Consider the following 18,012-nt stretch of genomic DNA (forward strand, 5'->3'; position numbering starts at 1 on the left):
CAGCCAGGAACTGGTTAGCATTTGTAACTGGGAGCTACTTTTCTCCAGGCTGCTCCTTACCTTCACCTCTCTTCTCCCTCCCACCCGCCCCAATCCGTTCCCTTCCTCCGCCTCTCAGAACACATGGTCCAGGAGAGCTGGAAGGTTTCCCAGCAACCAGAAGGTTGGAATTTGTACTCGGTGCTATTAAATGCAGGACAGGCACGTGGGCAGCAGCTCACCCGGTTCATTTATTTAGACGATGGGTTTACGCGCCAGGGAAAAGCAAAAGAGAGACAGGAGCAGAGATTAGGTGAGCAAGGCGCAGGGATGGGTGGGTTTGACACATGTTCCATTGCACCCTCTAGTGGGGCGAAAGCGAAAGCTGGAGAAAATACAGAGAAAGTTGGATGATACCATCTGTGCTGGATCTGAGCCTGAACGGCCTCTATATTCACCCCTTTGGCTATAAAAGCAAGTCACATACAAGATGCTTAAGAACAGTGAATAGATATTATGTGGACAGGTGCTAAAAAAAACTTGAGCCCTTCAACCTCCCTGGACACTCAGTAACAGACGTGAAAGTTGCCATACTTGATCAAAAACACCCTTCAAGAACAGACTGCAGCATGAAACTGCAGAGCTGGAATTCATCTGCAAACTTGGCCTTATCAGGTTCAGTCTAAACAGAGACAGGGAGTGACTAGCTCACTTCAAAAAGTAATTTTCCCCTCTTCTATTCTCGCCACTTGTTGGGAGTGGGCCACATCCACCCTAATTGAATTAGCCTCGTTAGCACTGGTCCTCCACATAGTAATGTAACACTTCCATCTTTGCATCTGTGTGTAGATCCCTGCGATATGGTACTTCCCACTTCCTTCATCTGATGAAGTGGGCTCCAGCCTATGAAAGCTTATGTCCGAAAACATTGGTTCATCTTTGAGATCCCACAGGACTCCTTGTTGTTTTTGCTGAAACAGATTAACACTGCTACCCCTCGGGCTATGTCTAGATTGCAGGCTTCTTTCCAAAGAAGCTTTTCCAGATGAGCTCTTCCAGAAAAACTTCTTTTGAAGAGAGCATCTACACACCAAAAGCACAATGAAAAAGTAAGGTGCTTTTTCGAAAGACAGTGTCTACATTCATTGGCCGCTATCTTGCATTTCAGTTCTGATTACTGTAGATGAAGCGGCCACCAGGACACCTATGCTTTTTCCTGGATGTTTCTTATTTTGAAAAAAAACTCCCTCTTCCATGTCCACAGGCGCCTTTTTCCAAAAAACCTTTTTCAGAAAAAGGCTTCTTCCTCAGAAAGAGGTTTACCTCTGTTGGAAAAACCCTTCCATTCTTTCAACTTTCTGTTGAAAGAACACAATAGTAGTGTGGACGTAAGTATAGTTTTTCCAGAAAAATGGCCATTTTGCCAGAAAAACTCTGCAGTGTAGACATACCCTCAGAAACTTGTCTCCATACCTGGATGTCTTCAGAGCATTGTATGACAGCATAATCTGCCAACGTTGGCAATTGGGAGAAAAAAGAGAACAGTCCCCATTCCTCCAAATTCCTAAAAACCCTCCCACTGACAGACTTGGGGTGTCAAAACAGGACTCACCTCTCAGTGACCTGGTTTGTGTTTTGCATAATAAATACACATCCAAGGGGAATTTGTACAACCAAAGCTGTTCCCCCTATTTCTGCCTTACGGCCATTTGTAAGTGCGAAATGACATTTTTGTATATGCAATAAAAACCCGAGCCTCTAATGAGCAAGCTTTAAAAAAGTCACAGCTGAGCTGTGCAAACGAGCGCTTTTGTGCATGCCTGAGGCAAGGTCGCCTCTTGTGAATGTATTTTGCACGTACAAATGAAGAGCGTTGGGAGAGACAATGTGAAAGCTTGAACTTTTGAAAACTGGGAGCAGGCTGGAAGATTTTACTTACCAACTTCCCTCCCCTGCCCTGGAGGATGGAAGCTGAGCTAAGAGGATTTGGTTCAGTGTTTTGGATTCTCCATCTCCTTCATGTGATGTGTGGTTACTGCACATGCAGTGTTCCCTCTAATTTTTTCCACCCATGTGGAGGAAATTTTGTTCTGTGGACCGAGGCATGTGTAGATGTGCACCACCAGTAGAAACACACATTGCCGGCTGTGGAACTCTGCCAATCAGTTGGGTGGCATTTGAATCTCTCCTGGGAGTCCACTCAGGAGTCCAGTTTACAGGGAATGCTGCACATCTATAAAAATACAGATGCTGAATAAACGCTATTTAAAGGGCTCCCCAAGTGGACAGCTCCTCAAAAGATCGGGAAGAGGTGCTCCATTTCAAACACGCTGAAATGGGTCAGGCCTCTTCTGCAGGCTTCAAACTCCCTCCCTCTTTGGATCAACATTGAGCTTCAGACAGAGATGGGCATGTGTCTGGAAAGGCAGGGCAGCATTCAAGTGACCAGGGCCAACTCGGAAGAAATCCAGGAGGGGCCCTGCAGCAGAGAGAGGGTTTGTACCCTTAAAGCTTTGCCCAATTTAGATTAATTCACTAATCAAATAGTCGCTGCAATTTGTATCGCCTATTCGATGAGTCGATAAGGGCTCCTCCGCCTCTGAAGTTTAGCACTGTTGCTACACTTCAAAGGCGACAGCGCTGCAGGGAGCACAGAGCCAACAGCGTCAAGCTCCCCACGGTGTTTCAAAGCGGCAGTGCTGCATGGAGCCCGGGGTCAGCGGAGGACTCCCCAGGTGGCCCCAGGCTGCATGTGGCATTTCAAAGCAGCCACGCTGCGTGGAGCCCATGCAGCCGCTTTGGAGCACCCTGATGCCTCTTTCTGACAGAGGCAACAAGGGGGCGGGGAAGCAACTAGTCAGGCAGTCTGTCGACTCGTCGTTCATATCCCCATGCTGTGCACCCCTCCATGCTCATAGAACGGCTGCTGTGCCTGATTTGGGTGTGGGGAGGGCAGGTTATTATGTTTTAAACCAGCCACAGAATGAGTTTTTAACCTTTTTTCATTTTATTAGTGCTTCTCTAGGCCTGGGGCATCCTGCCTGCAGGCACACATGGACCAAGACCTCAGTAGGAGCCAGCATCCCCTGGCCAGTTTAACATCTGATGCGGTATCCCTAGGCTAGCTAGACTTCTAACCCACACACACTCAGATGTGCTAACTGGAACCTTAGCCCCCAATCTACACAAAGCCAAGGGGGCGAAGATGAGCAAGGAGGAGGGCAAATACCAGCTGACGCCGACCGGATATGGAGAGCTTAGTGTGGCGATCCAGGGCGGCCCTTTCCTGAGAGCGGATCCCGTTGCCGGAGGCTCAGTCGAAGCGGCCAGTGGGTATCCGAGGCAGGCAGAAGTAGGCGTCAGGGAAGAGGCTCAGGTTGACGGGGTTGCCGTCCAGGCGGATGTCCTCCAGGGCCTGTCGGACATGACTGTGGTCCTGGCTCTCACAGAACGTGTCTTTGTGAATGGTTTGGATGTTGTTGTTCTGGTTGGGAAGGCAAAGCGCAAAGCCAGCATGAAATGGGGTGGTGGGTTTGGGCACGAATTGTCCCTGGCTGGTATGAACATCTGGGGCTGGAACTAGATTTGACCCACAATTGCAATATGCTGGGGGAATGTCTCACCCCAGATACATCCCTGGCTTGATTGAGACCATTGACAAGTGGTTCCAATGGCAGAACCACAGTGGGACCAGGCCGAGGCCTGGAGTACAGAGGGGCACCCGACAGGCCTGAGGGGTTCTGGCAGAGCGGGGTGTGCGCAGGGGACCAGCGCTGGGCCGGCTGTGGGGAGTGAGTGGAGAATGAGGGGCACTGTGAGATCTGTGGGGGGGCCATTGGGTCTGGGGCACTGTGAAAGTGGCTGTAACTTCCAGGGACCCCTCACCAGCTCAGCTGGGCCCCCTGGCTTGACTCAGTCACCGCCTCACCTGCAGGTGCAGGGACCGCAGGCCCTCAGGCAGGGGCACTGGGATAGCGTCCAGCTTGTTATCCGACAGGTGCAGGAACTGCAGCTTCTTCAGCTTCTGCAGACACACAGACCCATGGGTCAGCCCTCACCCTGCCCAGGCCCCGGCCTGGCTGAGAGTCTGGAAGGAACGTAGCCAAGATCCACGCCGTGGGGTGCAACTCGGCTCTTGGCTGCACAGAACACGCGGCTCTCAGGCTTGCCTGGGGCTGTCCCATCCCAGCAAACACTCAGCGTTGTACAGAACATCGGTGTTATTCCTGCAGGACCCAGGGGTAGAAATCGGAGCCAGACCGGTTTGGCTCGACCAAGGGGACGTCTACACGGCAGTGTGAGCCCAGTTGTAGACCCTGGGTTTGTTCACCTCAGGCTGGAGCAGCTACACTCGTTTCAACCCCGGGTTAGGAACTGTTGAACCCTGGGTCCCCCTCCGGGCTGCAGCGTCTACACTGCATTCTGGGGGCCTGCGTCCAATGGGGGGAAACTTGCCTGTGCAGCTGATGTGTCTGTCCCGAAGTTGAAAGAAAGTCAGCTTGTGTGAGACTGTGGGGTAGGGTTGGTGGATTCCCAGAGCATGAATCCACCAGGGCAAAGCAACAGGCTGTTAACCCTGCGTCCCATTTTGATTCAGGTTCAGCTCTTCTGCCTCATGCAGTCCTGGAGCCCTGGGTCAGCATGAGTTGTGAGGAGGTTGGGAGGGAGGGAGGCAGGAGATGGGGCGGGTTTGAACCCGAGTTCAAACCCTGGACTTATTTTGCATAAGAACGGTCATACTGGGTCAGACCAAAGGTCCATCTAGCCCGGTATCCTGTCTGCAGACAGTGGCCAATGCCAGATGCCCCAGAGGGAGTGAACAGAACAGGAAATCATCAAGTGAACCCTCTCCGGTCACTCATTTCCAGCGTCTGAAAAACAGAGGCTGGGGATACCATCCTGGCTCATAAGTATTGATGGACCTGTCCTCCATCAGTTTATGTAGCCCTTTTTGAGCCCTGTTAAAGTCCTGGTCTTTACCACATCCTCTGGCAAGGAGTTCCACAGGTCAATTGTGTGCTGTGTGAAGAAAAACTTCCTGTTGTTTGTTTTAAACCTGCTACCTATTCATTTCATTTCATTTTGTTTTAAATCTGCTACCTATTCAGGGGTGACCCCTAGCAGTGCAGACATATCCCCAGAGACCCCCAGCTTGGAGGGTGGAAAAGAAGCGGTGACATTTGGGGACCCCCGTTCAGAACGTTGAGGCAGTCCCCTGTCATGGGACACAGGCTCACCCTGAAGGCTTCAGGGTGGAGACCGGAGCTCTGCAGCCTGTTGAACCGGGCATCGAGCCTCACGAGGCTGCTGGGCAAGGCGGGCAGCGCGGGCAGCCGGTTCTCCACGAGGATGAGCTCTTGCAGGGTGCTGAGCCGCCGGAAGGCGTCGTCGTCCACACACGAGATGTCGTTGCTAGTCAGGTCGATTCGCTTCAGCTTCTCTGTGGAAGGGGAGAGGAGAAATTCCACCGTCACAAACCTCTGCCGGCGCTCACCGCGGAGCTGAGCGATGGGGAAGGGCTAGGCCTGGCCAGAGCCCTAGGAGAAGAGGCCAGCAAACAATGCTAGCATGGACCAGGCTCTCAGCTGGTGTCAATGAACAAAGCTCCATTGAACTCAATGAGCCGGTGCCCATCTACACCAGCTAAGCTTCATCTAGCCCCTGGCCCAGCAGAGCCTGGCTCTGGTGGCCGGGGACAGCGCCAATGGACATGACAAATGCACTTACGGCTTTGCTGGTGTGGTTCCCCCAAGGGACAGGTTTCTAAGAGCTCCACATCCCCCCCAGGTAGAGGGATATAGGAGAGCTCGGCACCTGCTTCCTGCCTAAACCAGAGCAGGGCTTTCCAACTCGCTTGGCACCCAGCAGGTTCCACTTCCACAGTGTTCCTGTGTTACCATGCTCTGCCAGCCCCAGCAGGGCATGTTCTAGCTCTGCCCGCCTGCCTTGGGCAGGGCCCCTTCCATTGACTAGCGCTGGGTGCAATTCCTCCCAGCAGGAGAGAAGGGGTTTTAAAGCTACAGGGCTCCTATTCCAGCCAGCCAAGGCAGGATCCAGTGGGGAAGGATAGTACCACACGACCATCCTGCCTCTAGAGCAGGGCTACTCAACACGCTGCCCATGCACCACATGCGGCCCGTGGCCCGTTTGTTTGCGGCCCGCGGTGCAATTTGGGTTTACGCAGGGCTCCACTCGCGGCCTGTGGGTGGGAGCCAAAACAAAAAAGTTGTCAATAGAATGGTCCTCTGCTGCTATGGGGTTTAGAGTTAAATTGCTGGACTGTCATTGCTCATTAAAAGTGGTGGAAATCGGGGAAATATTGCCTTTTATTAATAGCAGCAGAACTGACTTCAATGGGGCCTGCGTATTGTGTAGTCTTGCCTCAATCTTTGTATTCATGCCCGTCAGTGTGAAAGAAGCTATTTGCATATATTTGCATGTAAATGCAACCACACTTAAGTTGCAGCCCTTGTGAGTATCACTGTGGAGTGATATGAGCTTCCGAAGTTGAGTAGCCCTACTCTAGAGAGACCCGTTGATAGACTTTTCGGAGCTGGGCAACCCCCCCGGGAGTTTGCTTCATGGGGCATGACAGAACGATCGTTTTCTTTGGGTGTTAACGATGGGGGTGCAAAACTGAGGCCCCCAGTGTTTGAGTTCAAAGCAGGATGGAACGGATTCACACAAAGGGGCCGGCACAGTGTGGGGGTGCTGAGTGCTGTTGAAGCAAACTGCAAACCCTGTAAGTGACGGAAACATGCCCAGTTTCCCCAGTCTCAGCGTGTATGCGCTTGGGGCCAAAGCCAGCTCTGGTATCTACAGGCCTGGTGCCCATTGATGCCATGGGGGTGTGGCATTTGTGTGCTCCTGCCACTGGAGCTGGTGCCCAGGGAGTTAATCTGAGCCCTCCGCCGTGGCTGTGTGTTTGGCTGGGAGGAGTCTAAACCTGCCAAGGGAGGATTCAATGTCAGACTGGATCTGGGCTCAGCCTCAACAGGGTACAAATCCCAAACAGGATCCAGAGTGACAGGGGTCTGGGCACCCTCTTGCCTCAGTTCTGCAGTGTGTCCACTTGGCACTGGCTCACAGAAAGCTGCGCCAGGGGCCAAGTCCAGCGGAGGGCAACCAAAATGATGAAGGGCCTGGAACACATGACTTTGGAAGGGAGCAGCTGAGAGATTTGGGCTCATTTAGTCTGCAGAAGAGAAGAGTGAGGGGGGATTTGATAGCAGCCTTCAACTTCCTGAAGGGAGGTTCCAGAGAGGATGGAGAGAGGCTGTTCTCAGTGGTGGCAGACGACAGAACAAGAGGCAATGGTCTCAAGTTGCAGTGGGGGAGGTCTAGGTTGGATATTAGGAAAAACTATTTCTCTAGGCGGGTGGGGAAGCACTGGGATGGGTTCCCCAGGGAGGGGGTGGAGTCTCCATCCCTAGAGGTTTTTAAGTCCTGGCTTGACAGAGCCCTGCCTGTGTTGATTTAGTTGGGTTGGTTCTGCTTTGGGCAGGGGGCTGGACTCAGTGACGCCTGAGGTCCCTTCCAGCCCTGGGATTCTATGATTCTAAGTTTCCCTCTACCCCATGTCCTCCAGCAGGGCACTGTGACACACGGATGCCACCTTATGTGGGGAAGGGGTCGGGCTTCGTGCCACATACTCAGCCTGGCAAAGTCGCTGGCTCGGATGTGGCGGATGCGGTTGAAGCGGGCGTAGAGGTAGGTGGTCTCCAGCGGCAGAGGTGGGATCTGGTCCAGGTCGGCGTCATCGCAGTACACGGAAGTGCTGAGGCAGACGCAGACCAGGCAGGTGGGCAGACCTGGGGCAGGGAGAGACAACACGATTGGGGCTTGGGGGTATTAAGAGCAACCTCTGACTGAGGCCTTCAGAGAGGCTGGGGGCCTCCATTCTCAGCTTGGCCTCACTCCACAGAAGCCCATGGGACTCAGCAGGTGGAGACCTGGCCTGTCACTCCATGCTGTAAGTTAGGAACTCAGCTCAAGGGAATGTTCTTGACAGAATCTGGAGCCCTTTGGAACTCCTTTGCTTCTGGGGTTTGCTGCAAACCCCGAGGCCGGATCACGTTCCGCTAGAGGGTCCAGGGCTTTGTCTTAAAGAATCATAGAACACTAGAACTGGAAGGGACCTCGAGAGGTCATCGCGTCCAGTCCCCTGCCCTGACAGGTAGGACGCTTTTCCTAATGTCCAACCTAAACCTCCCTTGCTGCTACACGTGTAAAAATTCAGGACTCTCTCGGGGGGTGGGGTGAAGGTCTGGTCAAGTGGGGAAGACTAGCTCTGGCTCAGGGACCTTTCTGACAAAACCAAGCCGTGGCGTCCACTGCCCAGGATTTCTGGTGACCTAAAATCAGCCAGCAGTGGAGAGCCAGAGCCGAGGGAAAACCCCTTCCCAATCCCGGACCAGAACTTTGGAACAGTCCCAGGAAAGCCCAGCCCCCAGGAATCCAGGCCTGGACTTTGGTGTTCAGTTGTGCTGGAAGGGTCCTTAAAACCCAGAGTCTGTTCCAGGCCATGACGTTGCAGGGTCTTGGATTCAACCCTCTACTTTCAAGGGAGTCTGGGACGGCTGCGCATTGCAGGGAGAGTCAGAGCACACCAGGGCAGGGCAGCCCAGCCGGGCGGATCCCCTACCCGCACTGTACCAGCTATGTAGATAGACTGGGGGAGGGCAGCCCAGCTGGGCGGATCCCCTACCCGCACTGTACCAGCTATGTAGATACCCTGGGGGAGGGCAGCCCAGCCGGGCGGATCCCCTACCCGCACTGTACCAGCTATGTAGATAGACTGGGGGAGGGCAGCCCAGCCGGGCGGATCCCCTACCCGCACTGTACCAGCTATGTAGATACCCTGGGGGAGGGCAGCCCAGCTGGGCGGATCCCCTACCCGCACTGTACCAGCTATGTAGATACCCTGGGGGAGGGCAGCCCAGCTGGGCGGATCCCCTACCCGCACTGTACCAGCTATGTAGATACCCTGGGGGAGGGCAGCCCAGCTGGGCGGATCCCCTACCCGCACTGTACCAGCTATGTAGATAGACTGGGGCAGGGCAGCCCAGCCGGGCGGATCCCCTACCCGCACTGTACCAGCTATGTAGATACCCTGGGGGAGGGCAGCCCAGCCGGGCGGATCCCCTACCCGCACTGTACCAGCTATGTAGATACCCTGGGGGAGGGCAGCCCAGCCGGGCGGATCCCCTACCCGCACTGTACCAGCTATGTAGATAGACTGGGGGAGGGCAGCCCAGCTGGGCGGATCCCCTACCCGCACTGTACCAGCTATGTAGATAGACTGGGGGAGGGCAGCCCAGCCGGGCGGATCCCCTACCCGCACTGTACCAGCTATGTAGATAGACTGGGGGAGGGCAGCCCAGCCAGGCGGATCCCCTACCCGCACTGTACCACCTATGTAGATAGACTGGGGGAGGGCAGCCCAGCTGGGCGGATCCCCTACCCGCACTGTACCAGCTATGTAGATAGACTGGGGGAGGGCAGCCCAGCCGGGCGGATCCCCTACCCGCACTGTACCACCTATGTAGATACACTGGGGGAGGGCAGCCCTGCCGGGCGGATCCCCTACCCGCACTGTACCACCTATGTAGATACCCTGGGAGAGGGTAGCCCAGCTGGGCGGATCCCCTACCCGCACTGTACCACCTATGTAGATACCCTGAGGACTTTGGTTTCCAGGGCTGTCAGCTCAGCTCCTTCCACCAAGCGCTAAATTCAAAGGAAAACAAAACAAGCCACAATCGAATCAAGCGAAATGCCAGAACAATCAGCCAAAAGAGCTGCTTAAAAACAAATCAACCCAGGCCAAATCGCTCCCTGGGGGTGCAGCTCCACCAAACACAGCCGTGGTACACCAGGGATCGGCTTGGCCCTTCTGCACGGACGGAAAGGAGACAAAAGGAAACAGTTTGCATCAAGCAAACATCTGATTCCCCTGCGTCTGGAACCAGACCCTGCTCAGCCAGGCAAAGTGGCGGTGGCAGCGTGACAAGATTCCTGGCACCAATTAAAACTGCGCGGGGCGATTTTTTTGTTGTTTTTCCTCGTCTCCCCCCCAGAGCGTGTGCAAGACTCCAAGTCCATTAGTGGGGGAGTTCAAAGCAGAAAGGCAACAATTTCCCTGCGCCTGCTACGTAATTTGTCCCAGTTTGGAGGGACAGAAAATGAATAAAGTTATTTATGCCTCGCAACAGGATTTTAATTGCCACTAATCTAATTGCTTCTCTGTTCGACTGTCGCAACATCTCTGCTCGTTAAAGTGTGGTGGCTTTGCTGGCGTTCTTGGTGCTGCAAAGCGATTGCTTTCTGAACCCCTCCTGCCTGCAGCTGGATATGGGAGACAGCCTGCCATGTTCCTCAGGGCAGCAGAGGCTAGCGAGGGGGCTAAATGCATGGCCCTTCTTCATCTCGGTGGGCTGCAAGGTTTTCCTAACCCAGACCGTCTCCCAGGATAGGGTCGTGTTGCGCCCTGCGCGTGTGCACCTGGAATTTGTGTGTGTGTGTGTGGGGGGGACCGACTGAACAGTAGCCGCGCTGTGATTGGATGCGGAGGGAGCGCACGGCTCTCCCAGCCAATCAGCACGCACCTCCCTTCATGTGCCCTGGCTTTACGTGCGTGTCACGTTAGCAATACCGGTAAGGGAAAAACGACGTGGATGAAAACCAGCAGCATCTGGCAACCCGCAGGCCACCCATGGAAGCCCAATGGCTTCGGCGGATTTAGGGCAGGGTGAGCGGGGTGGCTGCCCCGGGCCCCACGCTTCTATAGGCCCTGCAAAACTCTCATCCGTCCCTGCCCAATGGGCCAGATGTGGCCACAGGTTGCCCACCACTGTGACTCCCGTATCCATCCCCGTATCTCAGCTCCCAGGCTCAGCCACCGCTTCTTCTCTCTCCTCCCAGGAGTCCCTCTGCCCCATGCTGGGGCTCTGCCAGTGGGCCAAAGGCCTCCAAAATTCCAGCCCCACCCTGTGCGGCCGAGGGAGTGCTCTCACTTCCAAAGTCCCCTCCGCCCCCCCACTGGGAGGCGCTTTCTCTGTACCCTTCACCCCCATACTGAGAGAAGGCTCTTTCCACACTTGTGTGGTATTTGGCGACCGATTCAGCTGCCTCTCCTGGGAGTAATCCCCCCCGCCATGTGGCACCATTATCCTGCAAGAACAGCTATCACGGGCTGGTCTCGCACTCACCCTGTTTGATTATGGACCTGAGCAGATCTGGTGGGGACGTCGGGGGCGGCTTTCTGGACGAGTCGGTCAGCATGGCTCTCGTGCCCTCTGGCTGCTTGGTTGGAGGAGCCAATGTACCCACCTCGATCTGCAGACACAGCACAAGGGGCATCATGGCACCACGCACAAGCCGTGCAGCCACGCTCTCATCAAAGCTTTGACCCATCACTGCCTGCTCTCTTGCTCCTGGGGAGGGGAAGAAGGCGGCGCAGGACAGATTGGAGGGCTACAGCAGTGAGTTACCTGAACTAGCCAACATCTAGGGTAGGAAGGCGCTTAAGCCCATTGGAATGCACCTAACACCCTTAGGCTCTGCTGAAGGCAGTGCGCCCCCCCCCCCCTCCCAGCTGCAGGACGTAATAGAAGGTTCGTGGACTTATGGCTGACACAGCATGTTCCAAGCAGCTGCAATACTAGTCACATCTCGATGGCCTTTTCCTCGCTGTGGATGCCACAGTGTTCGAATGTCTGTGAGCCTCATTCAGCGGGGATGAACACTGCTATTTCCAGGGCGTCCCTGGGCAAGCCGACGCAAGGAGAGGGTAAGTGACACACCCAAGGCTATGCAAGAAATCAGTGGCAAAGCTTGGACTTGGCAATAGGATTGCAGCTGTCTCCCATGACCACATATGGTCAAGACCTCAGTGTTAAGTGTGAGAGGACTGCTGGTTCTTCCTCCTAACTCAGGACTTGAGACCAACTCCCCATCTATTTCCCCAATAGGATGACAGTGTCCTACCCCTGTCTCCCTGTGCCATGTGCCTCCCTGTTATGTGCTGCTGCCATGTGCCTCCCTGTCAACCAGCCGATGGGACGATCAGACTCACTGACCACGATGGACGACAATGGTCCTTTCGGACATTATAGCCTGGGAATTGATGAATGCTCTTCTTCCTGGCTGGCAAACTCTACCCAGGAAGCACCTCGGGAAGGAGAGTAACGGAGCTAAGTGGGGGAAAGCAGGGTTGTATTCACACCCCCGAGTCCCAAGGGCTGGGGTGGGGATGGGGAGAGTGGCCTGGATGCCCTAGCTCTGGACAGCCAGGGGCCAGGAGGGTCACCTGTCTGAGCAAGGGTGGTAGTGCAGATATCCTGGGATCCTGCCCTGGGATCTCAGGGAAAGGAGCTGCCCCACAACTCCCCACACAGCATGGAGAAGAGATGGCCCCTGCTTCTGATGCTCCGCTGCCCCCACACCTCCCCTCTTACCTTTGGTGCCAGGTCATTATAGTCGTAAAGCTCTTCATAGAGGCTCGGGTCGAAGAACTCTCCCTCGCTGTCCAGGCTGAGGTCAAAGTCATAGTTGGGCAGGTCCAGGTTGTCATACGTTGGGAGGGCAGCTCCGGGCTTCTCGATCTTCTTCTCGCCTTCTTGAGGCGGGGTGGCCAAGGCCAGCGCCAGGGTGGTGAACCCCAGCAAGGTCGCGCTCTGCATGCTGCGGGCAAACGGGGAGCAACGAAGCCCGTTTGTCCCTGCTCATCTCCTTCCAGGGTGGGGGCGTGAAGGGTTTGACCTGGTTCACCAAGGCATGCTTACTGGTTCTTGTTAACTGGGGGCGGGGGCAGCCCCACCCACCTGTTGCCCCTTTAATTGTTTAACGCTGAGTTTAAGCAATTAACCAATTAAACAGGATTTGACGTGCCTACTCCAGGACTGAGCCCTGCATGCACAGCACAGGGCTCTGATGCCCCAGGAGCACTTATCAGATGAAGACTTGCTGGTAGAATAGCACTGGTATAACTGCCATGGGGCAGATTTGAACCTGGGACCTCGGTGTAGGTGCCTCTACCGCTTGAGCTAAAAGCCAGCTGCTTCTCAGCTTAGGCTGTAGAGCTGTCTTGTTCTTAGCGCTCATGGCACGTGGTCTAAGTGCCACTCCATGGGACAGTGACCCACACCAGGTGGGTGGGTTACACAGGGAACCCAGCACTAGAAGAACTAGTCAGGGAGCAAAGTACATCAGCAGAGCTGACTACTGGGAGCCCAGGCCTGGCATCCTGGTAGTGAGAAACACTCTGCTCTTATGTGCAACGTGAGGCTGGCTCGGCGATATTCTTCCCTCTGCACAGCGGGGGAAACTGAGGCACCAACGTGTGGAGTGACTTGCCCATGGTCATGCAGTAGATCAGTGTCAGAGTTGGGGACAGACCCCAGGAGCCCTGATGCTTGCTTTCCCCTGCTCTAGCCACTAGATCCCAGTCCCTTTATGAGCTAGGATACAAACCAGGAGCTGTGTGACCCCCTCCGGAGCCAGGCTGTTCTCAGATGGACGACTGAGAACCTGACCCTAGCCCTATGGGCAGGACCAGAGCTTGTCTTGGCTAGAGATGGCTCTTTGAATATCTTACAGGGGACAGCCACAGCCACTAGCGCGAGTGGATCGCTTGCCAGCCCTCTCTCTTCCTCCAAGCAGTGCCCACGGGCAGAGACGCTGCCTCATTACTAGAGGGTACACGCTAGCAGGACCGTCCTTAAGGGTTAAGGTGCCCTATGTGGGCACCAAGGGGGCAGCTGCTCCGTGAGAGGGGAGGGGCTGCAGGAGCAGGGCAGGGAGGCATTGATGCGAGAAGTGGGAGATACTACAGCACCTCCCCATTTTGTGTGGGGTTCTGGCTGCCCTGTGCGCGGGTTCCAGCTCCCACCCAAAGCTCCACTGCTGGCCCCACGCCTGCTCACCTGGAGCCCACTGGTCCCACTGGCCAGAATGTCAGCCAGACCCCCCCACTGGCAGCCTGCTCCTGCACCCAACCTCACACCCAGACCCCCACCCTCAGCCTGCTCCTGCACCCAACCTCTCACCCAGACCCCCACCCTCAGCCTGTTCCTGCACCCAACCTCTCACCCAGACCCCCACCCTCAGCCTGTTCCTGCACCCAACCTCTCACCCAGACCCCCACCCTCAGCCTGTTCCTGCACCCAACCTCTCACCCAGACCCCCACCCTCAGCCCACTCCTGCACCCAACCTCACACCCAGACCCCCACCCTCAGCCCACTCCTGCACCCAACCTCCCACCCAGACCCCCACCCTCAGCCTGCTCCTGCACCCAACCTCACACCCAGACCCCCACCCTCAGCCTGCTCCTGCACCCAACCTCACACCCAGACCCCCACCCTCAGCCTGCTCCTGCACCCAACCTCACACCCAGACCCCCACCCTCAGCCCACTCCTGCACCCAACCTCACACCCAGACCCCCACCCTCAGCCCACTCCTGCACCCAACCCCCTGGGCCAGACCCCCACCCTCAGCCCACTCCTGCACCCAACCTCTCACCCAGATCCCTCCTCACCCAACCTCTTGGCCAGACCTTGCACCTCCATGCCTTCCTGCGCCCATTTTGTCATCATGGGTGGTTGGCTGGTGGTCTGCAGAAAGGTCTGTGTTGTGCAAGATGGGTCGCAGGCCAAAACGTTGGAGCCCCGCTGCTCTAGAGCCTACACGGTCTAACTCGGGGATTTCCCACCCAGGGCTCCTTCTCCAAACTAAGGGCAGGATGCACAACGGCAATGATGAAATCCAAACTCCATTAGCTCCCTTGCACGGGGGATTCACTCTCCCCAGAAGCTGCTAATGCCTGGCAAGCCGCCCATCGCCTGATCATACTCAAAGCGTGTGGCCCATCTGTGTGTATCCGCAAACACAGGAGCACACACATGCACAAACAAACACGTCTGCACGCCCGTGCCCGCACAAATGCACCCCTCCAAACCAACACACACGCAGCCATACTCCGGTGCACTGGCGCACACGGCCACTTCACACACGTGCAAGCCACGCCCCTGTGAATACACAGATGTGCATGCACCGAGTGGCACACACGTCTCGAGCACAGCGCTCTGCGGTCTAGCAAAGCCAGTGCTGAATTGCAAATGACCCTAGACCTTCGTCTCGGCTGGTTCCCCGCAGATCAAACCCAGCATTGAGAGAGTAACAAAAGAGCCTTCGAAAGACACACTGCAGGCTCCCCATGTGCGCTCAGCACAAGCCCCCAGGTAGCCCCCTCTCTCCCCACGACGCCTCTGAAGTGAGCAGGAAAGCCCCAGTGCTCAGCTCCTCCGAGAGACAGCGAGAGAAGCCCAAGCCCCACACATACCCTCCCCTGGTCGTGGGTCTGCCCCGGAACAGCACAAGCCTCCCAGCCCCTGCCAAGCTGATGTGCGGGGACCAAAAGGCCTGCAGAGGCTTTAATGAGGGGGAAGGGGGCTGGGGGTGGGAGTGTGAGGGGAGAAGCAGCAAGTGCAGCCAATCAGGGTGAGGATTATTCCAGCTGTCACCTGCTCCCCTCCCCTCTCCCCCCCCCCCCCGTCCTCGCTCCTCTGGTGTCCCTTATACAGAGCCGGAAAGGGGGGGGGGGGGCAGCCAGGCTCAGCTATCCCTTTCCTCCAAGTGGCTGGGCTTGATTTTACGGCCTGCCGCCTGGGATGGGGGAGCCAGGCCTGGGAGCACTTTCCCCCCAACCCAGACTGTACAGCCTGCCAGCACAGAACCTGGGGGGGGAGCAGTCAGAGGGGCCTGCTGCACACAGCCCCACTTAAATCCCCCAAGCCAAGTGCTGGTCCCTCCAAAGGCAGTGGAGCATTGCCGTGGGACCAGTGTACAGGCTGCACAGGGCCTGGGGCACCCCCTTTGGCTGGGCTCCTCGTTGAGACACACGCGTAAGGGCTGGCTGCTCTCCCCTTGCACAGTGCAGGGTGTTCACGGAGGAGCACATGGGCACAAGCAGAACCGTGCAATGAGAGGCACGCGCAGAGGGCACGCGCAGTCCATGAAAAGCCTGGCGGCAGGGGCAGAATTTGCTGAGAAATACTCGGCTAGAAGCTCTCTAGATCTGGCCAGTGTTAGGCAGGAGCGGGTGATCACAGTGGCCTGAAAATCTACCAACCGGCGGTGCCAGGCTGTGGCCCTTGGATCACCAGGGCTGGCTGGAACACACGTTCCCCACTGAATGTCACCCAATGCACCGGGCTTGCTTCCTCCCGGCTGCTTTCCCGGGAGGAGAAGTGTCCACACACCACGCTCTGTGGAGATGGCATCCGCCCACACGGAGCTTTACCCTGGGCTCGGATGCAGTTGGGAACGGTCAGGCTGGTATTTCATGTGAGTTTAGCCCTGAGGCAGGGAACCGTGCATTAAGGAGGTAGGTCTCAGTGGTTTGGGGCCAGCCACTGTGCCTGGACAGATCCTTCTTCGGTGGGTGCCACCCCCTGTTCTGAGTGGGGTCCTTGGTGGGTGGGTGCCGCCTGTTGGGTGCTCACAGGCCGTGTTGTGACTGCCGTGCCGGCCAGGCAGGTCCCATGTCATAGCAACCGGGCGGCTGTTTCGATTCAACGCCTCATCAAAAACTCGGTCTTTGTAGCCAACGCGCCACCCTGGTTCCCAACCCCCATCCCGCCCCCGCACAAGAGATTAGTGCCGGCTCGCACCTCGGCAGTGCTGTTGCTTTGGAAACCTGGAAGGGGGGGGCACATGGATTGTGGATGCCGGGCCTACAGTGCTGATGGCATGGCCGCTCCCCTCTAGGTGGGACAGCGGCTCTGCTGCGTCCCTGCTGCACGACTGTCACAGCCCCCTTGGAGGCACAGCCTGGGTGGGACCCTGGCGTGCTCCACCATCCTCCCGGGGGTGGGAGGTGTTGCGGGGCTGCCCGGCTGCTGACCGCTTGCGAGCCCAGACCAGCAGCTATGCACTGCCCACGTCCTCAGCAGGGAGGCTGCCCCGAGCTGGCTGCACGAGCCCATTGCATGCCAGGTGGCCAGGGGCACCCGCTGGAGAACAAGGCTTCACACCGCCTCGGCCGTCCCTTCCTGGGCCCAGGAGAAGGGCTCAGAACCTGGCCGCTTGGAAAGCAGTGCAGAGGAGGTTGATGGGCAGGTTGGGCTCCGCGTCCAGGGCCGTAGGGCTAGGCCGAACTCCTGCATTTCCCCTTCCTGTTACAAGCATTGTCCCATTTTCTCAGCTGAGCTATCCCACGTCCCCCACCGTCTGCCTTACGAAGGAATTAGGGTTGTCAGATACTTTCACAAAAAATACCAAACATGGCAGGAAAAAAAAAAACAACCGCACAAAAAAAAAAAGAGTCACTGCGCCTTTAAATCTCCCCGCTCCCTCCGCCAGACGCAGCAGGGGAACAACGTCCCAAGAAAAACAGAAAATGCTGGATATTTTTGTCTGGTATTTTCTTCTTTTTTTTTTTTTACCGGACAGAGGCTGCAAATACCAGACACCTGGCAACTCTAGAGGGAATGCAGGTGGCCCAGAGCACACAGTGTGCCACAGCTGGGAACATAGCCACGGCTGGTTCCCTCCTCCAGCATCCTCCTGGAGGAGCCGATCTCCTGAGCCCATCGGTGCTGTTCCTCCATTGTCTGGAGGGGCAGTACAGGCACACAGACCCTCCCCCCCTTCCAGAGCTAAGTGTGTGTGTTTGTGAGAGACCCCACAATGCAGCCTCGCACCCAGGCCGGAGAACACCAACCACCCGGAAGCTCAGCCCGTCCTTCGAGCAGGTTCTCCAGCCTGTGCCATTCCTGATTCCCTGTCAGCCTACAGCCCCGGGGCCTGCCTGGCCAGCGCTGCGCGGTCTCCACGCGGGAGGGAGCCGGAGCTGATGGCCTCTTGCTCCCCAGTGTGGCAGCAGTGGGAAGCACTGGAGAGGCAGCGAGCGGAGCCCCGAGGCCGAGCAGGGAGTGAGGCGGGAAGATGCATCTGACGAACAGGGTCCGTGGCAGGGCAGGGGAAGAAGCTCTGCGCGGAGGGCGGGGGTGTCAGTGAGAAAGCCCGGCTC

The 18,012-nt window shown here is 56.5% G+C and overlaps 1 protein-coding gene across 3 annotated transcripts; it reads right to left on the reverse strand.

The window, feature by feature from the left end:
• Positions 1-248: 248 nt before the first annotated feature.
• Positions 249-15,494, reverse strand: OPTC (opticin). Of its 3 annotated transcripts, XM_006133107.5 has the most exons (7): positions 15,322-15,494; positions 12,438-12,663; positions 11,190-11,316; positions 7,632-7,790; positions 5,217-5,419; positions 3,908-4,003; positions 249-3,463 (listed from the first exon to the last, which is right to left on the reverse strand). In XM_006133107.5, exons 2-7 carry the CDS (start codon positions 12,660-12,662, stop codon positions 3,293-3,295), a joined length of 981 nt encoding a protein of 326 aa, XP_006133169.3. In that variant the 5' UTR covers position 12,663; positions 15,322-15,494; the 3' UTR covers positions 249-3,292. The 3 variants fall into 3 exon arrangements, with proteins under 3 accessions (XP_006133169.3, XP_075766422.2, XP_089629808.1); XM_075910307.2 differs by lacking the exon at positions 15,322-15,494 and having other exon boundaries at positions 12,438-13,960; XM_089773682.1 differs by lacking the exon at positions 249-3,463 and having other exon boundaries at positions 3,470-4,003.
• Positions 15,495-18,012: the final 2,518 nt, after the last annotated feature.

Source organism: Pelodiscus sinensis, chromosome 27 (genome assembly GCF_052426305.1).
Source record: "Pelodiscus sinensis isolate ZL-2025 chromosome 27, ASM5242630v1, whole genome shotgun sequence".
Classification (NCBI taxonomy): Eukaryota; Metazoa; Chordata; order Testudines; family Trionychidae; genus Pelodiscus; species Pelodiscus sinensis.

Coding starts and splice junctions, on each gene's coding strand:
- OPTC (XM_006133107.5), bottom strand. CDS start 12,662: ATGCAGAGCGCGACCTTGCTGGGGTTCACCACCCTGGCGCTGGCCTTG. Junction 5,420..7,631: donor CAGCGACTTTGCCAGGCTGA/GTATGTGGCACG, acceptor CCCCTTCCACAG/AGAAGCTGAAGCGAATCGAC. Junction 3,464..3,907: donor TGCGGTCCCTGCACCTGCAG/GTGAGGCGGTGA, acceptor CTTCCCAACCAG/AACAACAACATCCAAACCAT.